This window comes from Schistocerca serialis, chromosome 3 (genome assembly GCF_023864345.2).
Source record: "Schistocerca serialis cubense isolate TAMUIC-IGC-003099 chromosome 3, iqSchSeri2.2, whole genome shotgun sequence".
Taxonomy (NCBI): domain Eukaryota; kingdom Metazoa; phylum Arthropoda; class Insecta; order Orthoptera; family Acrididae; genus Schistocerca; species Schistocerca serialis.
The window spans coordinates 345,175,048-345,194,661 of NC_064640.1; the positions used below are offsets into that span (position 1 = coordinate 345,175,048).

At 37.0% G+C, this 19,614-nt stretch overlaps 1 protein-coding gene across 3 annotated transcripts in view; it reads right to left on the minus strand.

The window, feature by feature from the left end:
• The window catches only part of LOC126471610 (spindle assembly abnormal protein 6 homolog), a 269,622-nt gene that overhangs the window by 12,169 nt on the left and 237,839 nt on the right, over positions 1-19,614 (minus strand). For all 3 annotated transcript variants that reach the window (XM_050099849.1, XM_050099848.1, XM_050099850.1), the window contains one exon: positions 8,564-8,628. In XM_050099849.1, the coding sequence (XP_049955806.1) occupies positions 8,564-8,628 (65 nt within the window). The remainder of the gene's footprint in view (positions 1-8,563; positions 8,629-19,614) is intronic.

The window sequence follows — 19,614 nt, forward strand, 5'->3', positions numbered from 1 at the left end:
CAGCTTGGCTATTAAGCCAAGATATAGTATTAGGAGTGAGCTGGATAAAATAGCAGCCAGAAACTGGGCACACAAATGTGGGGTTTGTGGAGGTCTTTCAGTGCCATGATCGGCCCTGGGTAAACACTTTTGTAAGGCGTCTTAACACAGAGCTGAACGGGATGCTCCACACACCAGCAAAATCTCACACAAGTATTGTTCCGGTTTGATGCTATTGGTAGGTGGGGTTACACTACACATGGCCTGCACCTTAATAGGAAGGGGAAGGATAAGTTAGCTTCTCTATTAGCAGATACTGTAAGGGGGGCCGCAGTCACACAAGGGGTGATCCCTGTGGTTATTGGGACCAGACAGACAGGTTTTTTAGGTTAAAGCCAAATTCCAGATGGACAACAACCAAGGAAAATAGAAGAAAAGAAACATCATGCACAGTAAATAGGGATAAAGCTAACGGTAGTATCAACTTACTTCACCAAAATATCAGGGAAATAAAAAATTAAGTAGGTGATCTGATAATGTGCTTATATGATCTCAAAAATAAGAATGAGATTGATATACTTTGTCTGTCTGAGCACCCTGTAACTGTGGGGTTGGAAAACGTCAGTATAAATGGGTATAATTTAGCATCTTACACTTGTAGATCTAGTATTCATAAAGGAGGAGATGCCATTTTCATAAAACAAGGGTATAAATACAGAACTGTTGAAGTAAGAAAATTTTGTGTTGATCAGCACTTCAAGGTTTGTGCAGGTGGGCTTCCGCTAGATAATGTTGTGTTGGTATTAGCAACAGTGTACAGGTCTCCACTTGGAGATTGGGAGCTATTCATAAAAAAGTTTGACTCCCTATTATGCTGTCTGTCAGACAAAAAGAAGAAGTTGTTAATCTGTGGTGATTTCTATGTTAACTTTCCAAGCAATTCTGATAGGAAAAGTGAACTAGAAGTGTTGTTAAGAACATATAACTTAGAATCAGTGATCAGTTTCCCTACACGTATAGCTCAGGACTGTAGTACTCTAACAGATAATGTATTTGCACAGCAAGAAGATGCTGAACAAACATGTACTTTCCCTGTGGTAAATGGATTATCAGACCATGATGCACAACTGATAAACTTACAAAACCTAACAAGGTGTACACCACATAAACCATTAAGTAAAAGTGTGAGAGTGCTCAACCTGGTATCTATAGATCACTTCAGAGAAAGTTTAGGAAATGTAAACTGGGAAGATGTATATAATGAGCCAAATGCTAATAAATGCAGCATATTTCTTGATAAATTTATATCCCTTTTTGAACATTGTTTTCCAAAGAAAATTACTAAATGTAACACCACAAACTTTTCAAAGAAACCTTGGATTACTACCAGTATTAAAGTATCTTCAGAAAGAAAAAGAAAACTGTATGAGACAGCAAGAACTAGTAAAGATCCAGAAGTAGTTTTACACTATAAAAATTATTGTAACATACTGAGAAAAGTTGTAAGGAAATCAAGAAATATGCATGTTAGAGAAGAAATTAACAACTCCAGCCATAAAATCAAATCAATATGGAATGTTGTTAGAAGGGAGACAGGAAAAGTAACCACTGGGGTAGGTAGTATTACTGTTAAAGAGAATGAGAGCACCTTAACCAACAGTACACAGGTAGCCAATGTATTTAACAATCACTTCTTAATTGTACGAGTAAAAATTGGTGAGAATAGTTCAAAAGAAAAAGCCAGGCAGCACATGGAAGAGTCAGTTTTGAAAAGTTTTAGTCAGATTAAGTTTCACCTAACAACCTCTTGTGAAATAAGCAAAAATTATTAAATCTTTGAAAAATAAATGTTCTGTTGGAGTAGATGACATCTCTAACAAGTTATTAAAACAATGTGGAGCAATTACAGCTGATGTTTTGAGTCACATATGTAATGCATCACTGACTCAGGGTATTTTTCCAGACAGGTTAAAATATGCCATTGTCAGGCCTCTCTACAAAAAGGGGGAAACCACAGATGTCAATAATTACCGGCCAGTATCCTTGATTACAGTGTTTTAAAAAATCTTTGAGAAAGTATTGTACTCAAGAGTGGTTTCAGAAATGCTGTTCCACTGAGACAGCAATATACAATTTCAGTGTCTACATAATAGAGTCTTTAAATAGTAAAATGTCACGAGTAGGAATATTCTGTGACTTATCCAAAGCATTTGATTGTGTGAACCATGACATTATGTTCGAGAAATTACAATTTTATGGTATAAATGGAACAACATGTGAGTGGTTTAAGTCATATCTACAGAACAGGAAGCAAAAGTCTCTTTATATGCTTCAAGCGATTCAAAGGAGTTTGCCACTTCATCTAACTAGGGTGAAATTACATTAGGTGTTCCACAAGGTTCAATCATGGGTCCCCTCTTGTTCTTGATATATGTGAATGACCTCCCTTCTTATGTGAAACAAGATGCTGAACCGACACTGTTTGCTGAAGATACAAGCATAATTATTAACCCAGTAAAAGAAAGTTTGATAGAAAATGATACAAATAAGGTCTTTGGAAAAGTTATTAATTGATTTTCTGCGAATCGCTTGCTTTGAACTTTGAAAAAAAAAACACAGAACATCCAATTTTCTGCTGCAAAAAGTATAATTCCTTCAATAAATATAACACATCAAAAGAAGTCAGTAGCCAGGGTAGAGCATACTAAGTTTTGGGTGTACAAATAGATGAGAATCTTAATTGGGAAAGTCACATTTTGGATCTCCTAAAGCGACTAGGTACAGCAACTTTTGCAATCAGAATAATTGCTGATTTTGAAGATGTAGAAATTAGTAAACTAACATACTTCGCATACTTCCATTCTCTGATGTCATACCAAATAATATCCTGGGGCAACTCAACACTTAGCCAAAAGGTATCCACTGACCAAAATAAAGTAGTTAGAATAATGTATGGAGTTGATAGTCGCACATCTTGTAGGCATCTGTTTAAAATGTTAGGAATTCTTACAACTGCTTCACAGTACCTTTAATCAGTAATGAAATTTTTTTCTCAACAATATGGACCAGTTTAAAATCAACAGCGACATTCATGATTACAATAGCAGAAAAAAGAAAGACCTACACTATCCTTTACTTAACCTATCTTTGGCACAGAAAGGGGTAAAATATGCTGCTATAAAACTTTTTGATAAATTACCAGATGAAATAAAATGTCTGACAGACAGCAGTAATAGTTTCAAAAACAAACTGAAATCATACCTCCTTGACAACTCCTCCTATACCATAGATGAATTCCTGAATATGAGCAAATAAATCTGGAGATATAATATATGGATTTTGTGTCATTTAAGGGGATGGGATAGGTAATAGAAATATTTAGGTATAACACTATAATGTAAAAAAACTTGTTTCCTGTACACATTTCTTGTGCATTTGACACGTTCACATCATAATGATTTTTCCGTGCTATTGATCAATGGAACACGTAACTAACTAACTAACACAGATGAATCACAGGGCTTGAAATGTGTGTCTGAATCAATTTAAAACTGGACATGGATTTTTAAAAGATGCAGCCTTACACATTCATTTATGCCATTTACACCAGCACTGTATGTGTGTGTCTGGATTGAGGCACTTTTGCCCACATAACTGTTTTAATGAGTGTAGAATTAAATGTCAAACTGAAGCCAAGTAGATGCATTACCTTTAAAAATCATTCTCACTTCATCACGTGGTTGCTATAATTTGTTAAATTTCCCCTCTTCATCAAACTTACAAGGTTGAATACAACATGTTGAACCCTACCCTGAAAATTTTCACACTAGAATAATACACCAAAAGAAATGACTATCAAATTTTTAGCTGCTAAGACAAACTGCAAGTAGTTTTTAAAAATGATGAATTTACTCATTTTTGTCACACGGACAACCACTTATAACAGTGGTTTGTACAGCCCTTCCTGCCTAGCAGACAAATGCATAGATTATCCATAACAGAGAGAATGTTATGTCATGTAGCATGAGGTACAAAGTGCAAACATGCAAATTTTAAGCACTTAAATCATACCAAAACTGTCTCAAATCATTAGTTTTTTGAAAAACTTGCACTTCATATTGACAGCTGAACTGTTGCAGATGTAATTGTTACACGAATTACTAGCAGAGGGGAAAAAAGACAAGAGAGTATATGATGTTACATGGCAGACAACTTCCATCAATTGGGGGCTTTAATTTGTGAACATGAAATATTTTATAACATTTTTGTAGCACAGTTCTTAAGATAATCTTTTGCACAATGTATATTTTACGAACACTGTAACGTTTCCGTGTTTATTCCCTGCAGTCATCAGGAAAATGTAAAGAGAAGTGCTGGATGATGAAAACTAACATTTTCTTTTTCTAGGGGCTGAATTACACTATTAGTTTGGGGTGGAATCCAAATTAGTCTTTTTGTTGTCATTCTAAAGACAGAGGTCTTGTTATGTTCAGGCCAAGTGCCGAACAAAAGCTATGAACTGTTTTTCTGCAACTGGTAAGAAGACATTTCGGATTTAATAACAAAGATCAAACTGAAATAAGTGCTGATGAAATGAACACCTCCACAAAGTATGACTTAACACATTCTTAGGATACATATATATTTCAACATATTGAAACACAATTTAGTTTTTGCACTTAAGTAGCCTCTTTCCAAAGAACATAAAATGCTCTGCACAAAATATGAAAAAATATTAGTAAAATGCCATACAGGATGTGTAGGAAAATAAATAAATTCACATGAAACTTATGGGCTCAAAACACATTTACAATTTCTTCTAAATCATTCAAGGCAATTCCTGTCTGCAGGTGACATGAAGACAAGAAGATCTGTAACATCTGTCACTTTCTCTGATTTAATGCCACTATATGGGGCCTGATTCAAGTTTGGATTCCTTGTCAACCATATTTGGAATTGTATGTAATCTCAGTACAAGTTGTAGAACACAGCTAAGAACCAACCTTTGTGTATTTCATTTGGACATATTTCTGGATCTGGAATATATTTTTCTTTCTTCTTGGTTTTGCCCAGAATATAGGCTTCAACATTTCTGCCCAATTCTTTATAATGTCATGATCTATTACAAAATCAAAAGGTGATAGGTTAATATGACATTCAACCATGACCTCCAGATAAGGTTTAGCACTGCCAACAACTGCCCCCCCCCCTTTTTTTTCTCTCTCTCCACGACAGATTTAAGGCGGCCAAAATTTCGGTCGCATTGATTGAATGAATGTCCTCTGACTGGAAAAAATGTGGTCAATGTCTACATTAAAATTTCTGGTGAACCAAATGCCAAACTGCACCATGTAAATTTTTTGTTCAGTCCCCCACACACATTGGATAGGAAAATTATTGAGCTTATATTACTAGTCATCTCATTCATTAAGCAGTCAAACAGAAATAAAATAACAGAGTCAGGTCCTTTCTTAGCTTACCCTTCCATAAATCTGTACACGTAGGACAATCCATTGTTATCAATGTGAACATTAAAAATGTATCATCAGAGGAGGCATTTGTAAAACAGCATTGGCACATTTAATTTCGGAACTGGCAAATTTTTACCATAGTCAAATTCAACAACAACACAAGTATGATCATTCTTACTTTGCTTCTTGTATTCTGTTATACTGATCAATTTTGAATTGGTGCTGCAAACACACTGTTTGATAGGGGTCTTTAGGATCATTTGTTAACTTCTGCTTTCACTCTGTACAAAAGTTATAGACATCAGTTTTTAGGTGGCTATATGTGTTAAGTGACTTGAAACAATGAAACTGAGTGAGATGGCACAGTGGTTAGTGCATTTTACTCGCATTCGGGAGGATGATGGTTCAAACCTGCGTTCAGCCATCCAGATTTAGGTTTTCTGTGATTTCCTTAAATCACTCCTGGCAAATGCTAGGATGGTTCCTTTGAAAGGGCACAGCTGATTTCCTCATCCACACAATCCAAGAGCTGAGCTTGTGCTCTGTCCTTAATGACCTTGACATCAATGGGACATTAAACCGAATCTTCCTTCCCTCCATGAAGCAATGAAAATACATTTTGTAAGCGATTTTCAAATATTGTTTTGTATTTTCTTTGTAGTAATCCTGAAACAATTCACATAGATTTTTTATGTTAAGTTCAGTGTTTTCAAAATATTTCTGTTCAGATGTGTGTTGTGAGTAATGGATTGTTTTGCTTGGAATCATGTTAAGAAGTGCCTTTAATAGATCAAACACATCACTGTCCAGCTTATGAGACCTACTGGTATGTGAGCCTCTTCTTTCCATAAAGGAACTGCCATTCGACACTTTCCCCCGAATAACACATATATACTTAACAGAAATTTGGTAAAGAGTCTGTATCATAGAGAGATCGACAAACTTCGACAGCTTCCCCTTCATTTACAATAACAGATTCCCATTTACACTGGCATGTGTTTTGGATTCACTGTCTTTATTTTTATTTTAGCTTTGCGTTTATTTAAACACTGACCTACAATTGCATCCTGCTACATTTTACTGTGCGACTAAAAATAGTTTAACTTTTCTGCTTGAGCTTCAGAGATTATTTTCTTTAAACACTCCTTTAAACAACATTTCTTTACTGCTTTGAAAGTCTTGCCAGCTACAGCTGTACCAGATCGTGAAGTATATTCTTTTCCGCTTTTTTGTTTTATTTTCTCTACCTCACGTTTCATACCCACTTTCTTATTCTAAAGCGTTTCACTTCTAATCATTTCTTCATCAGTATTCATTACATGAAACCCTAAAACAACGGTAGACACAGCTACAACAACTTACTTAACAATGTGCATAATACAATTCAATAATACGATATATAATAATACAAATACAATATCCAACAATACAAGACATATAAAATAATGTAACAACTTGCAGAACTAATCATGGCACATTCCCAATGCCAAAAGTTGTTTGTGGGTATGACATTTCAAACAAATGAATAACTTCGGTCAGTACAACCACATCAAAACTAAAATGTCAGAGTTTCTAAATTACAATATGATGGTTTTTTATAACACACCTCCAGAAAAGAGGCCCAGGAGCCTGCAGGTCCTTTGTCAGTAGATTGCTTCAATCATTCTCTCTCATTTTTACAGATTTTAATATGCTGATTACAAGATTTTTGCAACTAAACAGACAATTAAAAAAAAAAAAAAAATTTGATGCTGACTTGCTTTGAGGTTCCTGAAGACACAGGTAAAGCTGCAGAAACAGTAATCCACTGATTTTTATCAATAGCATCGTTTTATATAAATGTGTCATAGCATCCATCGACTGCACCAGTCGATCTCTCTCTCTCTCTCTCTCTCTCTCTCTCTCTCTCTCTCTCTCTCTCTCTCTCTCTCTCTCTCTCTCTCTCCCTCTCCCTCCCCTTCAGGCTACAAATGTGCTGTATTTTTGTTATGGACTATAATTAGCACCACACTCATTTTTCGAACTACAATTTACGGAATTGTCAGAGTTATTTCTTCCAGGTTTTCACAATTTCTAAGGAAATGTCAACATCATTTGAATGAACATCCAAAATGTTAATTAATAAATAACACATATGTAGGTCTTCAGGAAAAGTAGGTGATTCTGATTACATACCACTTTCTTCATATTCCATCTTTGCCCATATGGTGTGCAACATTAATTTGATTCCACATTACTTTGGAACTCTCACAAACACAGATGCTATATGAAGGAAACACAAAGAAAATTCAGTTTTATCTCCATTGTTAACACCTAGCGATACTGCAAACACAACTGCTAATTATGATGGATATTAACCAAGTTGCAAATCTGAGCGAATAGTAACTGTGACCAATCGTGTCACAGGAACTATCAACAGAAACTGAAATTCACTTTACAAATTACGATTGTGTTCTGCTGTGTTATCTGCTTACCAACGTGCCATCACCCAAGGATATGTGCCTGCCGTGTTGCACATGCACTGTCTGATACAGTTACAGTAAGGAGTGTACATTTCTCCAGCCACTGGAAAAGCTACAAATTTGGCAATTTTCAACAATTTATTTATTTCTCTTTTTTAGAACACACTTGCAGTTTGTCTTGGTAGCTAAAATTTTGACGTTTGTTTCTTTCAGCGTATTCTTCCTACATAAAATATTTCATGGGAGGTTTTGACTTGTCCGACTGGAACATTCCCTTGTTACAGCATTCCTGGCTCCAGTCTGGGTGTCTGCCTTGTGAATTAATGCACCATGGTGGAGATCATACCTTCTCTGGTTCAGAGGCGGCTCTAGTTCGTCTTGCATGTGTTGCACTGATTTTCCATTTTAAGGCAGTATGGCCATACCTCTGGCATTTAAATCACCTTAGACAATTTGGGACAAAATGCCTTACTTTCAGTTAAATGAAGCCTGCCTTAAGACAATCTGGAAACACTGGTGTGCCCTGTACCAGAACAACTAACTAATATGATGGAAACAAAAAATACCATTAATTTTAACGACTTTTCTGTTAAACGGACTATTCTAGGAACATTTCACACACAGTTACAATGATGCATATTTAATACATACTGTGCAGATAACTGCTGCTGTTGCTGATGCAGGTATCCTGTAGCACCTGATATGCTGAGTGAACCCTAAAATGAAACTTAAGTCAGTATCAACATTATACTACATAACACACTAAGCAATTATCAAGATACTGAATGTTTTGTAAGTGCTAAAACTGGAAGCAGCAGTAGTAACAGCACATTAACCAAAAGTTAAAATCAATTAAATAATCATGCATTATTGCTTGACAATTCATACAGTGAACAGTTTTTCAAAATGTAGGTGTTAAATGTCCAATGGCCCGCTGTAGCTGTAGCTGTATTTGTTCCGGTCACTTATGGACCCATACAACTGGTTTTGCAAATCTAGTGTTTTTTTTATTCCACAGAATGTAGGTACCACGTATAAAGACAGGGAACAGTCAATCGGCAACCCACATAAGAACACAGGGGTTTATTCAATTTCCTATACAGGGGTTTATTCAATTTCCTATAATGACTGTTCTCAAAAGTACATTAGGCAAATGGGTAGGAATTTCAAAATTCGCTTTAAAGAATTTCTCAACGTGAGCAGTTCGAAATCTGTGCTAGCTAACATCTTATGTAATAATCAACATTCTATTTCAGACCTCCATAACAATTTGGAGGTACTACACAAAGAGAAAAACAGCACTGTATTAAATATGCTTCATAAAATATATAGTAAAGTCCATAAGACAGTCCCATGATGAGAATCTCAATAATCAAACAGAGTTAAGGCACCGAGCTTTATTGGCTACTTTTGACTATTTAAATTTTTTGAGTTAGGGGTCTCAACATCTAATCAGTTGGCTAACTTATTACAGTTTTTTTATGTTAACATTCATGTTTACTCCCGCTCCAGGTCAACTGGGAGGTCATCTGCTCCATTTAATGTCTAAACTGTTTTAAAGATTCAGAAATAAGTTCTGATGATTCAGAAATAAGCAGTTCATCTTAGCAACATTATTATATTTAGTATCATTCAGGCTCAGTTTTATGTAAAACAGGGAGCCAAGACTAATAGTTTGCATGGTGACCATAAGTCCTAAGCAGAGCACTAGCATTGCACTTCCTTATTTTCTGTGTTGCCAGTGTTAGTTCAATTTCCGTCACCGTCTTGGTTCCCAGACGGCAGCCACAGCACAGGCTTAGACAACACACAGGACACTCATAGCTTATGTTGTCAGCTGCTATGTTGGTGGCAAATACACATGAGCATGTCTGCTTTTGACAAGTTTGACGAGCAGTATATGCTTCTTCCTTTTGGCCACTGGTGGCCCTACAATAACAGTTAAAACAATTTTAAGTAGATTTCAAGTTTACTAGTTTTCATCACTAGCTTTATTTTATTTTTCAGTCACCACAGGGCCCAGTACTTCGCTGTATAACATCTATGACGGGCATTTTGCTGCTTGACGTAGGCCGACAAGAGCAGATGTTAATCAGAAAAAGTACAGTTCATGACGTAACACACGTCAGTCCCGTTTTTGGCTGTTGATCCATGTCACATGGGGATAGTCCCCATCTATTTTTCATTTGCGTTACTTTTTCACTGTTTTTTAATTAGGGACCAGTTCTGATTTCTAATTATATTCCTTTGCTCTTGACATGATATTCATCATTGACAGTTTTTTTTCTTTTTTTTTTTAACAATTGATTATTGTTTTTTTATCAATTGAGGAGGGCTGAAAACTTTACCTAGCCATACCAATTGTTACTCTGCAGCATACTGTAACCTATGACATAGCATTTGTAAGTAACTTTCTTTTGGTACTAACTTGCAAACTGTATTTATTAAGTATATACAAATCCGTTTTTGTGCTACTTAAAAGTTGCAAAACCGGTTGTGTGGGTTTATAAGTGACCAGAACAAATACAGCTACAGCAGATCATTCGACACTTCATTCAGTTTCATTATAATAGTTTTAACACCTGTAATTAAAAAAAAAACTGTTAACTCTATGAATTGTCAAGCAATCATGTACAACTATTTTAGCTGTGGTTGCCCCAGTTTTAAAATTATCTACAACAGAAAGACCCCTTGCACAACTACAATGAGTACAGTAAAAATACTTACATAAAAATGAACAAATTATATCACATTTTAACTATTACTTAAAACAACTACAAATGTAAAATGACACCATATTTTACAAGAATTAAACTCTAGTCTCACTTGTTTACATAAATGTTGTATTCTTTTCTTCTTTCTAACAGGCACCAAAACAATTTTTTCAGAAACTTCTTTTGTCTTGGTTGTGTCTTGGTTCAATTTAGTACTCTTTTCATTCTAAAAATCAAACACCCAAGCTAACCCATGTTGAGTTTTAATTATTCATCATATATTTGTCAAGATGTTCTATTGTTTCACCATGACATACTTTTCAGTTATGATGTTAATAGCAATCAGTAATTATTCTCTGTCTTCTAGCCTCTCGTAACAGACTTGCCTAGTAATTTGCAACAACATTGCCACCATCTATTTTTCCATCCACTGCTGAATAAACGTCTCTAATAAAATTTTCAACATGTCATAATTTTTGGCTGTACCTATCCTATGACACTGCTTATTTCTGTTGTGATCTGTTAATTTCTAATTAGATCGTCATCTGGAAGAATATAGCAGAGATTTTCCTTAATCCATGTTTTGTCAGTTTGTATCATTTCATACTGCTGTTTTCTACATTTTACTGTCATAGTAGCCATGATGACATTCTGGACTGCTGCGTTGTCTCTTACCCATTTCATCATCTTCCTGTTCCTTCTCAGTATTCTCAACATGCTGCAGTCCACTGTCCCATATGAAACATTCAATTATTACCATTATGTTACACTGACTGTTTCATAGGTGTAAATGAAATTACATATTAATACAGGGAGTATACGTGGTCGAAAAAAAAATCCCGGATTTTTCGGTTAAAAATACACTTTCTCCCGGATGAAAATACACTTTTTCCGTGTTAAGTAACAGCATACTTTTCCTCGGAACTGTAAAACTTATCAATCCTTTCAATGGTTGTGGTTTTATACATCGGCGTAGAATTTCCCGGTACTTTAGAATACAAAACTCACAGGGAAAAACATAGTTTTGGAAAGATGTCTGATGTGCAGCAAGATGTACACTGCATATTTTCGTATTACGAGAGTATAAATTCGAATTCCACCAAACACCGCATGTTACTTTCCGAAGAATTGAAATCAAGATTGCGATGCGCTTTTGTAATCTAATCGTAGCTCATGTCAAGCGATCTCACCAGCCGATGACAGCGGATATTCAGAGCATAGGACACGTGATGTAGTCAGCCAATAGCAACATCAGTAATAAGTAGCGCGAACACACAAATAGGGAAAGGTAACGGTTTAAATTGCTATACATAGTGTTGCTACAAGAAAAGAAAAGCTTTCACGTATAATGTTGGTATCTAAGATTAATAAGCTGCAAGAGAAGCTAAGCTTTCACAAATAATGTTGATCTCTCGCAGGAGAGCTTCTGTAAAGTTTGGAAGGTAGGAAGACAAGGTACTGGCAGAAGTAAAGCTGTGAGTACCGGGCGTGAGTCGTGCTTTGGTAGCTCAGTTGGTAGAGCACTTGCCCGCGAAAGGCAAAGGTCCCGAGTTCGAGTCTCGGTCGGGCATACAGTTTTAATCAGCCAGGAAGTTTCAGGAATAGATTCGTTTCAACAGTTGCCTGAGAGCGCCAGATAACCTGCATCGCCGTGCTTGCGCAGCTACGGTGACCCAGGAAGCCCGTACGTTCGTAAATGTAAAACATTAAAAGATCTTACATTATGTAATAAAAGAAACAAGATATTAGAGATTATACTCCAAGAGCATGGGAATTTTTTGAACCATAATAAAATGCATCATTCGGCTTAAAGTGCACATTCGCATGTCCAGATTCAGACGTAAACTTTCTTTGATTACCAGTATTATCTCATGTTTGGTTCTTTATTACGGCATAATCCCATACATGCTGTAAGATGAAAATGTGAACTTGAACTGCAGCAAATAGCTGAAACTAGCCAGCAGTGTGGAATTAAACACTTCGTTCAAATAAATTGACTGCCTCAGCAGAAACAAACCGAGAAAAATAACTTCATTGTTCTGCAAGGCGATTAATGCTTGACTGTCAGACAGGTGGAAACAAAATAAAATCTGAAACTAATTACATATTTTAGCCTTCCGTAATTATGTGAATGTATTTTAATTCACTTGACAGCTCCCGGCAACAGAAATCTGATTTGTTTTCATTTGACGTGAGAGTAATAAACGAAGAAGAAACAGCAAAATCACTTAACGTAAACACACACATGTTCGAGGGAACGTAAGACATGTTATTTGGTCCTAAAGTGTGCCGAAGTGCAGTGCCTGCCTCTTCACACAGCATTCTTCCATTGCAGGTCTCTGTATTTCACTCTGTGGAATTCAAACATGTAATATTTTGTAATGGGTGTCATCAAACTATATTCATGCCAGTGGAAATTAAAATGTCCTGTAGTACCTCTCCTGCTCCCAATCGGCCACTTTGACAGCAAAATCACTTAACGTAAACACACACATGTTCGAGGGAACGTAAGACATGTTATTTGGTCCTAAAGTGTGCCGAAGTGCAGTGCCTGCCTCTTCACACAGCATTCTTCCATTGCAGGTCTCTGTATTTCACTCTGTGGAATTCAAACATGTAATATTTTGTAATGGGTGTCATCAAACTATATTCATGCCAGTGGAAATTAAAATGTCCTGTAGTACCTCTCCTGCTCCCAATCGGCCACTTTGACATCCTGCCCCTCTTAAAAAAATCTCACAATTAATACAGGATGGGATTATTTGTAACCGGCAGAACAAGAACTCTTCAGAAAATCTGCAGTCTTTACTGCCTATTGGCTAATAACTTGCTGTTTTGTGTGACATAAAATTAAATATAGGATAAATAAAACAAGAGACAAGCAAAGCAGTAGAACACACTTCTTCGGGAAAGAATCTATTACCTCATCGAAGTTCATCAATGTTTTGCTATATCAAAAAACGAAATGTCGTTGTTTAATACTAGAAAAGCTGTTGATGCAAATTGTACCGAAGACTGGTGTGGTTTCTCGATTTGATTATGTGTATTTTGTCACTGTCTGCTAGATAAAACGAAATAGGCCTGCCTAATATTGCAGCAATTGTTACACACACCAAATAAACGAGACTGTTTTGGCACAAATGGTCATTTTTATAACACGACAGAATATAATTCACGAAGTACCAATATCAAATGCCTATTCGGCCTACTACAACCAAGAAGTTTTGTTAGGAAATAGTTTCACATTTCATTCACACTCTCTAGCTTCTGAAGCACGAGATCGAAAAGTAGTAGTACGAAAATTTTATACAAATTTGGAATCATCATATTCTTCCGTGATTTGTGTGAGTCCCCGTATATTCTCCTTCCATGTTCTAACAAACAATCTTGTCATCATTAATTCCGTAACTATTTCTGCCAGTGTCAAAACTTATTCTCTGGTTAACTTTACTAACCCCACCACAATCGCCGGTTTTGTTATCCCGCATTTATTTTCCGGTTAGGCATTATTACGTGTTCGTACAACGCGTTTTCTGCGCTACTCCCAGAATACAATTTTAGCGGCTGCTAGCCAGGGACTGTATTACTGGCCCTTAGAAGTGTAGCGGTCTGGACAAAAATTTTCTGTCAAAATTTCATTTTCTTGGATACACGGAGGAGACAATACACAATCTTTGTTGCCTGTTATTCCCATTAGTTGTTTATTTCCACTCTGGCAGTCTGAATCTATGGAATTCGCTAATAGTTATAACAACGCTGATCATTTGCAAACCCAGTCAACCACATAAACATCGATTGGCATTCACCCGTTCGGGTTTATTCCGCTCAGCTTGTATAGACCCGTCCCCTTTTGTCTGCAGCAAAGTTTATTTCTAGATGTGATGGGGATTCCCCTGGCAGAGACATCACGTACACTATGCACGCATTTAAAAATCAACTTACAATTCATTCAGAAATAGACTTAGAATTTGATCAAAGATGTTCAAAAACCAACAGGGATGCGATCAAAATCATACGAGTAATCGATAGACCAATGGGCACTGGACGCTCTTTTTCCTCAATAATATTAATCTGCCCTCCCCCCCCCCCCCCCCCCCCCCCCCCCCGTCTCGTTCATTTTTTATTGCTGCAGTATTATTCTGCAGTAGCGAGATACAGTAATATTCTATGTTAAAGTATTGGTAAACAATGAAAAATTCCCAGGTTTTTCCCAATTTTCTTCCGGATGAAAAAATTCCCAGGTTTTTCCCCAATCTCCCGGTTGTCCCAGGTCGTATACACCCTGTAATATTGCCCTCAATTTTTCAAATAACATTTAAATAATTCTTGTAAATCCTTATTCTCCTATTATTTGTCATCTCCAACCGCCAAAAATACTTAAATTCTTCAGCTGATTCAGTAATGACATTTTTTATCTGTGCTGAAGGACTTTAGTCACATCATAGCAAACACTGTGCATCACATAACCATTGTTGCATTGTCATATATTGAATATTACAAGGTGTGACAATTAAGTGATCAGACTGGTGTTGCTACTGGCAAACAGTGAGCATACTCACGGCAGCTTGGAGTATGGTCATGTCATCTGATGCTTCCCCACCCTGAGCTCAATGGCTACAGTTATACATAGCTCAGTGTCACTGTAGCAACCGTCTGCTGAGGTCCTTTTTCTAGCATCTTTGCAAAAAATGCGAAGTGCTAAGACGGAGCAAAGAGTTAACATCAAGTGTCTTGTGAAATGGAAAAACTGGTACAGAAGCTCGTGCCATGTTCTAGGAAGTGTACGCAAATCAAAGTTTATCACGAACCCAAGTTTTTGGTGTGGTTCAGGTTCAAGAGGTTTAAGGAGGAACATGGAACCACTAGAAACAATCCATGCCCTGGATGATCCTAAATATCAAAAAGGGTAGACAGTATCGAGAAATTTGGTAAATTGACAAAGGTCAGCAAAACAATCAACACTATTATGGTGAGGTTCTGACTGCAGTTCATGAACAAGTGAGGAGACGGAGATCTGATTTGTGGTACAGCAAGTCCTGGATGCGTTACCAAGACAATGTACTTTGTCTGTAAAGGCACTCATTGTTCGACCACCCACCCAACCTGGGGTGCTCAATCCCACCCCCCCCCCCCCACCCCGCTCTCAATTTCCTAAGGTCAAATCTGCACTTAAGGAGCAAGATTTGACTGTGTGGAAATGGTGAATGCAAATGTGACAGAGATTCTCAGCAAGCTGACAGAAACAGACCTCCAGCATTACTTTGAATAATGGAAAATTCATGTGGAGCATTGCAGGAATCTGAAAGAGAGTACACTGAAGGTTATAAATTTTGTAATGTAACTGGGGATCAACAAAATGTTCTGTAGCATCAGTCTGGTAATTTAACTCCATATCTCTTACACTTTCATGCATAGCTACATCTAGGAACATGAAAAATTAATGTAAATGGTAATCCAAAATAGACAGTTTTTAACATATGCATGTATGCCCTGCAAACCACAGTGAAGTGTATGTTAAAGGGTACTTCCTGGTGCAGCACATTTCAGGGATTATTCTTGTTCTATTTCGGCATGGAGTCCAGGAAGAAAAATTACACAGATGTCTCTGTGCATGCTGTAGTTAGTCTCGTTTTGTCTCCATGGTTCCTATGTTAGTGATACTTAGGGGGTTTAGTATATTCCAAGGCTCCTCACTCAGTTCTGGTCTTTGAAACTTTTTGAATAAGCTGTCTTGGGTTAGTTGACACAGCATCTGCTAGTTTAGGTTTTTCATTATTTTTTAAATGCTCTCTCATTGGTGACACACGCTGTGACCATTCATGGTGCCCATCTTCCTATACCTTAAATAGCCCCAATTGTCCTATAAGGTAAAGGTCCCATACACTTCTGCAATATTCTGTGCGAGTGTTGTGTAAGCAATCTCCTTTGTATATCAGCTGCATGTCCCAGACAGTATCCTACAAATGGATCTAAATCTGCCACCTGCTTCGCCCATGATCGAATCTATGTTACCTATACATTTCATACCATTATAAATTGTTACAGCCAGGTATACACAAGAGATATCATAGTCATAGGATACCAGGGTTTCTATTTAGTGAAGGACAAAGTTTTACATTTCTGAACATCTAAAGGAAGTTTCTAATCTTTCCACTACTTTGAAATCTCACCACAATCTGATTTAATATTTGTTCAGCTTTTTTCAAACAGTATTCCATATACACTGAAATATTTATTGAGATTGGGACAGTTAGTGTGCATGTCAGAAGATGCTCCAAATTCTAGTATTTGCCACAATCACATCTGTTGCCATACTCGATTAGACTTGCCTTCAATGGAGCTACAAGCTTTCTGGTGCTTTTCAGGCTCCTACAAATCTTACATCTCAAGTTGTTGTCACTGGGTATCTCCCATAGTCGAGGGTAGTAATTCCAAGGTTTGGTGAAGTCTTTGTTCAGAAATTTCTTGCAGGATTAAGTCTGCCAGGTATACAGAAAGCTCCATAAGAAATGGCATTTATTAATAAAGGTATCCTTAACCCTTTTGCTTCTACAGATGTGCTCTCATTGAGAGCAGAATGGTATTGCATTCCATTCGCATTGGTTTTTATACCCAGCAGATGGCCAGGTGAGACGCACCCATTCATGAGGTTGCCTCCATACCCGTACACGTCTATATGCTCAACACAATTTTAAACAAGACTCGTCCGACCAGACAACATGTTTTCAATCATCAACAATAAAATGTTAGTGCTGACAGGCCCAGGCAAGGCATAAACCCTTGTGTTGTGCAGTTAAAGGGAACACAAGTGGGCCTACAGCTCCGAATGCCCATATCGATGATGCTTCATTGAATGGTTCACACACTGACACTTGTTAAGGGCCCAGTATTGAAATCTGCAGCGATTTGCAGAAGGGTTGCACTTCTGTCATGTTGAACGATTCTCTTCAACCATCACTGGTCCCATTCTAGCAGGATCTTTTTCCGGCCGCAGCAATGACGGAGATTTGATTTTTATCGGATTTCTGATATTCATGGTACACTCGCGAAATTGCTGTACTGAAAAATCCCCACTTCATCGCTACCTCGAAGATGCTGTATCCCATCGCTCGTGCGCCAACTAAAACACTACGTTCAAACTTACTTAAATCTTGATAACCTGCCATTGTAGCAGCAGTAACCGATCAAACAACTGCAACAGACACTTCTTGTCTTATACAGGCATTGCCGACCACAGAACCATACTCTGCCTGTTTAGATATCTCTGTATTTGAATATGCACAGCTGTAACAGTTTCTTTGTCACTTCAGTGTAGATATCTGAATCATTTGCAAACATTCTGAAGTTACTATTAATATTGTCTGTCAGATTAGTAACATAAAAAATGAACAACAAGCTTCCCATGGCACTGCAATGAAACTACTTCTAAATTGGTCAACAGCCCTCCTAACATCCTCCATCCTGCCTATAAGGAAGTTCACAGTCCAATCACAACTTCCACATGATAGCCAATGTGACTGTATTTTCAGTAGTGCATATAGGTGCAATATTGGGTCAAATGCTTTTCGAAAGTCAAGAAAAATATCCTCTGCTTGACTGCCTTGATCCATGGCTTTCAGGTTCTCACATTAGAGAAGCACAAGTTGTATTCCACATGACAGATGTTTCCAAAATACATGTTGGTTAGTATGGAGAAAGTCATTCTGTTTGAGATACGTCATTATGTTTGATATCAGAATATTTTTCTAACATTCTACAGCAAACAGATGTCAAAGGTACTGGACTGTAGTTTTGTAGATCACTTCTGCTAAACTGAATACCAACGAGTGATCTACAGTATATTATGGTTAAAAGAGAAGCTAACTTTGCTACAAATTCTGTATAGAACCTAATAGGAATTCCATTTCAAGCTGGAGGTTTGATTTTAGCCAATGCAAGTGTTACTCAATGCCAGTAACACTAAAATCTTTATCAATCACATCTGCATTAGAGCAAGAATTAACATGGGGCATTATTCCTACAAGTTCCTCTGTGAACAAACATTAAAATGGGATTTCATATTTCAGGTTTTGCTTTGCCACCCTCAATTTCAGTTCCTGTGTCAATTAATGAGTGTCTGTACACCAACTTTGATGCCAATGACAGCCTTTAAGCATGACCAGAATTTCATTTGGTTTTGTGAGATGCCTTTGGATACAATTCTACTACTGCAGACATTCATGTCTTTATACATTGTCTTTGTGACAGCCAGACGTGTCATTTAGCATTTCTCCACTCATAGCCTTATGTTTTATTTTACTCATATTGTGCTGTAACTGACACTGTATCCCTTGGATGCTCCATTCCATCATTAACTGTTCTAATAGATACTGCATAATCAGTTGTTCTTTTGAACTGAGTCACAGTTCTTCTATATGCTCCAGTCAAGAGAGAAATGTTTCTAGTTCCTTGTTGAGATATGATACTACTGCTTCTTTATCCAGTTTGCTCACATACTAACCTTTCTACTTGTTTTAATTGCCCTTTGTATTTGGGTAATAACTATTGCTACAAATAACTCGTGGTCAATGGCCCAGTTTAAAACTGATGTTTTCAAAGCCATCAGGTCTATTTGTTGCTATTCGATCCAATATATTTTCATCAAGAGTGGGCTTCGTGAGTACCTGTTCTAGGTATCAGACTAGGCATTTAGTACCGCTTGATAGCATCTCTTGTCATGTCCACCTCTCACAAACTCTTTATTATTACAATTGATTGTTGAATGATTATGATTGCCTCCAATGATGACAGTATGATTGGGGAACATACATACTAGTGAACTAAGGTTTTCTGTTTTATCTAGGTGGGATAGTGGTTGTCAATAGAGAGATGAAATTATAAGTTTATGCCCACCTTGACACTGAGTATTGCTAAAACAATCTTGAATGCAACTTCATTTACATTCCTTTTCATGTACGGAGATCAAAGCTGTTCAGCCCAAAATTGTGT